At 49.7% G+C, this 7,830-nt stretch overlaps 1 protein-coding gene across 2 annotated transcripts in view; it reads right to left on the bottom strand.

The window, feature by feature from the left end:
* The window catches only part of Gfod2 (glucose-fructose oxidoreductase domain containing 2), a 50,861-nt gene that overhangs the window by 4,359 nt on the left and 38,672 nt on the right, over window positions 1–7,830 (bottom strand). For both annotated transcript variants that reach the window (XM_005345454.3, XM_026778689.1), the window contains one exon: window positions 2,356–3,250. In XM_005345454.3, the coding sequence (XP_005345511.2) occupies window positions 2,356–3,250 (895 nt within the window). The remainder of the gene's footprint in view (window positions 1–2,355; window positions 3,251–7,830) is intronic.

Below are 7,830 nucleotides of genomic sequence, written 5' to 3'. Positions count from 1 at the left end.
TAGCTTTGGAGCCTGTCCTGGAACTCCCTTGGTAGACCAGGCTGGCCTCGAACTCACAGAGATCCGCCTGCCTCTGCCTCCTGAGTGCTGGGATTACAGGCGTGCGCCACCACCGCCTGGCTTGATTTTTTTCGAGACAGGGTTTTTCTGTGTAATATTTCTGGCTGTCCTGGAACTTGCTTTGTAGACCAGGCTGGCCTCGAACTCACAGAGATGCTGGGATTAAAGGTGTGCGCCACTGCCTGAATGGGACCTTGGCACCTTAGTAAGACACACAGGGACAGCTGGAGCTGAGCGGAATGTTCTAGAGACAGGTACTGTACAGTGCCTTCCTAGTTCAGGCCAGGCTGAATCCTGCTGCAGAGGGGTCAATGCCTAGGCATCTGGGAGAAGTACAGGAATAAGGTGGTTTAAGGTCAGAAGCTGGAGTCCTTATCAAGTAACTGCCTCTTTGTGCCTTCTACTCTAAATGGATTTTGAGAAAGGTTCTTGCTCTGTAGCCTTGGCTGACCTGGAATTCTTATGTAGGCCAGGCTGGCCTTGCAGTGAGCGAGAGCTTCCTGCTTCTGCGTCCCAAATGCTAGGATTACAGAAGTACAGCACCATGCCCAGCCCTGATGAACACATTAACAGTGCCTTTCTGAATGGCTTAGAGCCTGAATGAAATAATCTTCATGAAGTGGGTTACTCTGGGGGACCAGAACACCAACAGCACACCAACCTTATTCTACCTCCTACGGACAGTGTTTGAGATCAGGACCCTGCAGGGAACAGGCCTGATAATTCCTACAAGTGATGCCAAGAGGAAGAGGAAGGCCTCCCCAGGGTTTTTTGGCAAGGAGCCCAGGATTTGAAGGAGGAAGACTGGAGAAGGGACAGAGTTCAGAGAGGCTTCGAATCCAGCAGACTGGCCAAGAAGACGAAGGGGCAGTTTGTCCTTCAAGACCCCACCCAGCTCAGGCCTGTCCCTGTCTGCAACAGCTAGTCAATAGGCTGGTGATTAGCCAGCTGACTCAGGCAGTGCCAGTTAAACCTGCTCCAAAGGGTGGCACAGGCCCCTTCCTCCTTAAGCTCCTCCCCAAGGGCTGTCCTGGAGCCACACCACGGCTTCAGGAACAGAAGCCTAGGGCCGGGCGATGGTGGCGCACGCCTTTAATCCCAGCACTCGGGAGGCAGAGGCAGGCGCATCTCTGTGAGTTCGAGACCAGCCTGGTCTACAGAGCTAGTTCCAGGACAGGCTCCAAAGCCACAGAGAAACCCTGCCTCGAAAAACCAAAAAAAAAAAAGCCTGGGGCTGGAGATGGCTCAGCAGTTAAAACTGCTTACTGCCTTCACAGAGGACCCAGGTTCAGTTCCCAGCATCCACATCAGCTAACTCGCTATTTCCTGCTCCAGGAAATCTGATGCCATCTGCTGGACTCCTTGGGCACCTGCACACATGTGTACATACATACATACATACAGACACACACACACACACACAAATAAATAAATAAATAACAAATCTAAAAAACAACAAAAAGAAAAGGACCCTTTCATGACCTCCCGTCTAGGGCCCAGGCTCTCCTCCCATCTTCCTGAAATGGCAGGCTTGGCAGAAGGCTGACAGGAAGCCTCACGCCCTGTCTACTAAGGATATCTGGAGAACTTCTGGGACTCGGCCATGAGCTGAGCCATTAGCTCAGAGCTGTGGTGTAGTCCATGAGAAAAGGGAAACAACCAATCCACAGCAACAAACAAGCTTTCCATTATTAAGGAAACCCAACCCCAAACAAACGACCACACACCATGATGTCACATTTTTTCTGACTGATTTACTGACATTTCTCAGATGTTGTACAGTTCTCCTTTGTCTCCACTTTGCCAAGTCAGGGCCCTCCTCCCCATGTATAATACAGAAATCTCCTTTTCTGTGGGAAGAGCCTGCCTGGGGCTGGAAGGGTCTCATCACATGGGAGGGTGAGTGAAGATCCCTGTTGCCCTCACCAGTCTAAGACGGGCACAGCTTCCTGCCATCTCCGCGTAGGACTCAACCAGGCTAGTTCCTTTTATTGGGCTCTCTCATCCTGTCAGACCACAAGTCAGGCTGAGCAGCCCACAGATGGATCCTTTGCTGCCCCTGCTCTCCGGTAGAACCACCTGCATACACTTCTAGCCTGAGAGCGCTGGCTACCCTGCGAGTCTGAGGAGTCAGTAACGGACGGATGGGCTTTTTCCTGGGCCACCTTCAACCAGCTCCCAGCCCCGGCCCAAGCTGATTGATTAGACAAAAGACACTGTCTCTGCTATTCCAGCCCCAGCCCCCAGTCCCTCCCTGGCCCTCTGCCCCGTGGGAGGAAGGATGTGTAGGCTCACAGGTTGTTCCGTTGAAGTGCTTCACATAGGTTGTGGTTGGCATCTGGCTCCTCGGTCAGCATCTCCACAGTCTCCCACTCCCCAGATCGGCTTGACCTTTTAATGGCATCTACCACGCTCTGCATATATAGTCCATCCTCAAATGAGGCAGCCATAGAGACCGGGGTGCGGTCCCAGGTACGGCGATCCCCCTGGCCCTGGAAGGACTGGCGTAAGGCCTGCACCATATAGACCATACCTTTCAAGTAGAGCAGTGGGACATCCTGGAGACCCTGCTCCGGGAGCCCCGCACCCACAGTCAGAGAGTCTCTCACCAGCAGTTCCTCCTGTGCGGCCGAGTTCTTCTGCCCATAGAGGTCAGCTCCCCGAGCAACAAGACGTCCTGCTGAGCCCACAACCATGACTTCATGTACAAAGGCACCTGGCATGTTGAAGTTGAGCGTCACTGTGCTGCACACCCCCCCACCCATGAGCATCTGGAAGAAACAGAAGTCATCGCTGGTGACTTGCCGGATGCCGCGGATGGTGGCATTCTGCCGCACAAAGGTCTTGAGGAGCCCATGCACCTTCTCAGCTTTCTGGCCAGTCAGGTGGGTCAACAGGTCCACGATGTAGGTGCCCATGGTGTGCAGGCCCCCGCCACCCATGAGCTCATCACATATCCAGCCATAGCTGGGGCTGAGCAGGCTCCCAGAGTAAATGCGGGCGTCGCAGATCATCACTGCACCCACGTAGTGCTCCGCGATCAGCTGCTTCATGCGCACGAAAGCAGGCAAGAAGCGCAGCACGTTCCCCACCAGGCTCATCAGCTGTGGGTAGTAGCGAGATGCTGTCACCATCCGGAAGGCGTCCACTGATGTCGCTGCTTTCTCACACACCACATTCTTCCCGATGCCTGTGAATAAAAGACAAAGGAAAATCCTCAAACTGTCACAAGATTTGCCTTGTAGGGGGCTGGAGAGATGGCTCAGTGGTTGAGAGCACTGCCTACTGTTCCAGAGGTCCTGAGTTCAATTCCCAGCAACCACATGGTGGCTCACAACCATCTGTAGTAAGATCTGGTCTCCTCTTCTGGCCTGCAGAACACTCTATACATAATGAATAAATAAATCAAAAAAAAAAAAAAAGATTTGCCTTGTGGGGGAAAAAAATCTTTTTTTTTTTGGGAGGGGAACACAAGTTTTTCCATGTAGCTTTGACTGTCCTGGAATTCGTTCTGTAGACCAGGCTGGCCTCCAACTCAAAGATCTGCCTGCCTCTGCCTCCCAGGTGCTGGGAGCAATGGCATGTACTAACACAACACAATTTTATTTCTCAAGTCTGACAAGATGGGATGGAGACAAGAGGAGCTGGATTTTAAGGCCAGCCTGGATTACATAAGAGTCAGTCTGTCTGCGCGCGCGCACGCGCGCGCGCGCACACACACACACACACACACACACACACACACACACACACACACACCCCTCTAGACGGCTCAGGAATGTCCCCTACAGAAACAGGTGATCTGGAATGGAGGAGATTTAGAACATACTGGAAAGGTCTCCGTGCCTGGGTTCTTTCACTGGAGTGGTAGTGGGTACTGGGGATGGTCAGGACCACGTGAGGCTTCACAGGGGAGTTAACGGGGTTAAGGGAACAGGGGGGTAGGGCACACAGAGAGGGGGTGACATATGCTAAGACTTTAAGGCAGAGTAAGGCCAAGAGTTAGACTTGCTAGCACCCTGGCTGCATGTCAGGACATAGAACCAGACAGATTACAAGCTATTTAAAGCGATATGGGAAAGTAGATGGACAACAGGCACCACTCACTCCCGAGATATTGAAGGTAAGATCCAAATTGGGGCTCCAGAGAGTTCCTAGCTCAAAGCTTCCCTATCTGGGTTTCCTGAGTGAAAAATCACTGTAGGCACCTCATATGTACCATTTTCAAAAATATTTTGTCTGTGTGGTGTATGAAAGTGTATATGTTTGTATGCATGCTTCTGTACAGCTAGTCATACAATGAATGCATACGGAGGCCACATCTAAAACCAGGTGTCCACTTCTACCACCACTTTTCAGGTTTTTTTATATATAGTCTCTCTACAGCTGGCCTTGAACTCACTTTGTAGACCAGGTTGGCCTTGAACTCACAGAGAACCATCCCCCCGCCCCCACTCACCCCCCACCCTAACTAGCTTCTAACCAGAGTGCTGGGATTAAAGGCACGTGCCACCACGCACCACACCAAGCTATCTGACTTGCACACGTCCTGTGGACTTGGTCTTCAAGCTGCAGTCAGAAGGTCAGAATCTAACCAGTTCTGTCACTGTCCCCATTCAGGTTATCACTGTTTTGTTTTGCTTGGATTGTAACAAAGGTCATTTCTTGGTAGGTAAGCGAAGACAAGAAGATCAGGAGTTCAAGGCCAGTCTTGGCTACACAGCAGTGTGAGGCCCTATCTCAAACAACCACTCCCCACTCCCAAAGTCACTTAATTGCTCTCTGCCTCGCTCTGGTAACCCTTCCGTTTTCTCACAGCATGGCGGTCACATTTCTGTTCAAGCTTGTTACAGTATGACATTCTCCAAAGGTCCATGGGTTGATCCCCAACACCTGGTGCTACTGGGAACAGAAACCTTTGGCAGAAACTGGGGTCGCTGGAGGCCGTGTCTTTGAATGCGGTGCTGAGTTCCCCTGTTCTTTCTCTTTGCTTCGCTGCTGCTGTCAAGTACAGAGTTTTGCTCCTAAGCTGGGCATGGTGGCTCACATCTGCAATCCCAGCAATCAGAGGTTCAAACAGGAAGATTATGAGCTTGAGGCCAGCCAAGGCTACACAGCGAGAGCCTGTCTCACACACAGGGCAGCCTTGTTCCACCACGCGCTCTTTGCCTTACTCTTCTGGATCACATGGATCCAGAGGCGATGAAGCTACTACAAGGTTAAAAGGCAAAACCGACAGCAAAGCAAACCTTCCCTTTTAAACTCAGAGATTCTCCTGCCGCGGCCTCCGAGGGTTGGGACTGACAGGTGACATTCGCCTGGCCAGCCTGTCTTTTTAAGTTGTGGATCTCGAATACTTTGTTCCCGGAATGGGAATCTAACGTAACATAAAACTTAGATGGATCAGAGTATCTCTCCCAGAAAAGCCTTCCAATGGAGTCACCTCTCATTCAGAATAAAAGTCAAAGTCCAACCACCAGGCATGACAGCATGTGCCTATGATTCCAGCACTTGGGAGGCGGGGAATTGCAGGCCTGCCTGGACTATACCAAAAGACTTTGTCCCAGAAAGAATTAGTGTAATGTGAATTTTAATTGGTCTTAATAATAAAAACCTGGAGTCAAATATTAGGGGGTGAAAGCTGGAAGTCAGAGGAGCAGAACAGCCAGCCACTAATTCTTACTGATATGGAACCCTCAGACCAAATGGGGTATCCTGTCTCTACAAGTCCTCAGACTGAATCTCCAGACTGAATGCGGTGAGTTCCTGTCGCACAGACTACTCTAGCCAGGACCCCTGTACTTTTCCATTACACAGAACTGGATAAGAAATGATACAGCTACCTCCTCCCAGTACTTGACAATTAACCCAAATTCTTCTTTTCAGGATCCCCTAAAGATAGAAAATGAATTACGTACAACCTTCTGGAATCATCAAAATAAGATAGATAATGGAGTATTTTCTATGAATTTGTCAAATGCTAATGACTAGATATTGTTGATGTAAATATTGTCTGTACATATTGTATATAGCTATTATGCTTATATACATAGTTTTTCTTATATTAGTTATAACCTTTTATAAATTTTAGACAAAAGGGAGGAAATGCGTTGATATTTTGTTTGTGATCTAATAAAGCATGCCTGAAGATCAGAGTGTGGAGCTAGCCACTAGTTAGCCATAGAGACCAGGCAGTGGTGGCTCACACCTTTAATTCCAGTATTCGGGAGTAACAGGCCTTTAATCCTAACACTAGGGAGGTGGAGACAGGAAGGGGTATGGCTGGGTGGAGAGGGAGTATAGGGTGGGAAGAGACAGGAATTTCGTAGAGATAAGAACTAGGGGCTGGCTAGTCTGCTTCTCTGATCTTCAGGCAAGCTTTATTTGTTAGATCACAAACAAAATCTCACCACAGATTAGGGCCAGGGAGATGGCTCAGTGGGGACTGGGGGGGAGGGAGCCCTATGCAAGCCTGAGGACCTGAGTTCAATCCCCAGATTCTACAGTAGAAAGTTGTCCACTGAGCCCCACCACGTATTCTGTGGCACATGTAGATGTACATTCATACATACACACACACTTACATACACATGACATTCACACAAACACACAACTAGGGCTGGAGAGATGGGTCAGTGGTTAAGAGCATTGTCTGCTCTTCCAAAGGTTCTGAGTTCAATTCCCGGCAACCACATGGTGGCTCCCAACCATCTATAATGAGGTCCGGTGCCCTCTTCTGGCCTGCAGACATACACACAAGACAGAGTATTGTATACATAATAAATAAGTAAATATTTAAATATTTAAAAAAAAACACACATACACCTACATACACACGCACGATGACATGTATGACAATTTTTGTTTGTTTGTTTTTGAGACAGGGTTTCTGTGTAACAGTCTTACCTGTCCTAGAACTCACTTTATAGACCAGGCTGGCCTTGAACTCACAGAGATCACCTGTCTCTGCCTCTTGAGTGCTGGGATCAAAAGCATGTGCCACCATGCCTGACTGATAATAAATTTTTAAAGTAAAAACTTGCCTGGCATATATGTTCAATTTCAGCCTGGAAATTTAGAAAGATCCAGTCTCACAATAAAAAGGAAAAGAGGACTAAGGATGAGCCCAGCTCTTGCTCCACACGCATGAGGCCCTAGGGTCAACCCCAGGCACTGAAAAAACACAAAATTCTATTAGTGGTCCACTGATACAACCTTCAAGTCTGACCAGAGACCCTTCCAAAACCTCCTTTAGCTCTTTCTCCCTGCCGTCGTCCCTCTTCTGCTCAGCCTGCACTGGCTGCTGGGAGAAGGTGCTACTGTGCTCGAGAGCCTGGTGGTTAGGGAGAGGCAGTGGTCCTTAGCACCGAGGAAGCTAACAGGCAGACCTCGACACCATCACAGTAAGGGAAGTCTTCAGAGGGACTACAGACTGCAGACCAGACTGGCCTCAAACTCACTGCCTGCCTGTATTCCTGGTTCTTATGGAAGACCTCTGGGCACACAAGGGCCATCTGCACTGACCTGGTTCCACAGCTGCTGCCTGGTTAGAGGAGCAGCTTCCAAACCTTGATGCCCCTCTCCGGGTCCTCACTGTACCTCCCTCTAGGTGTGCACACCTGAAAGAGCTCCAGTGCTCATTCCCTCGGTCCCTGGCACGCTCGCTGAGTGTTTTTTGTTTTTTTTTGGTTTTTCGAGACAGGGTTTCTCTGTGGTTTTGGAGCCTGTCCTGGAACTAGCTCTTGTAGACCAGGCTGGTCTCGAACTCAC

Source organism: Microtus ochrogaster, chromosome 4 (genome assembly GCF_000317375.1).
Source record: "Microtus ochrogaster isolate Prairie Vole_2 chromosome 4, MicOch1.0, whole genome shotgun sequence".
Classification (NCBI taxonomy): domain Eukaryota; kingdom Metazoa; phylum Chordata; class Mammalia; order Rodentia; family Cricetidae; genus Microtus; species Microtus ochrogaster.
The sequence above is the reverse complement of the archived record's forward strand: the minus strand, read 5'-3'. Positions and strand labels throughout refer to the sequence as shown.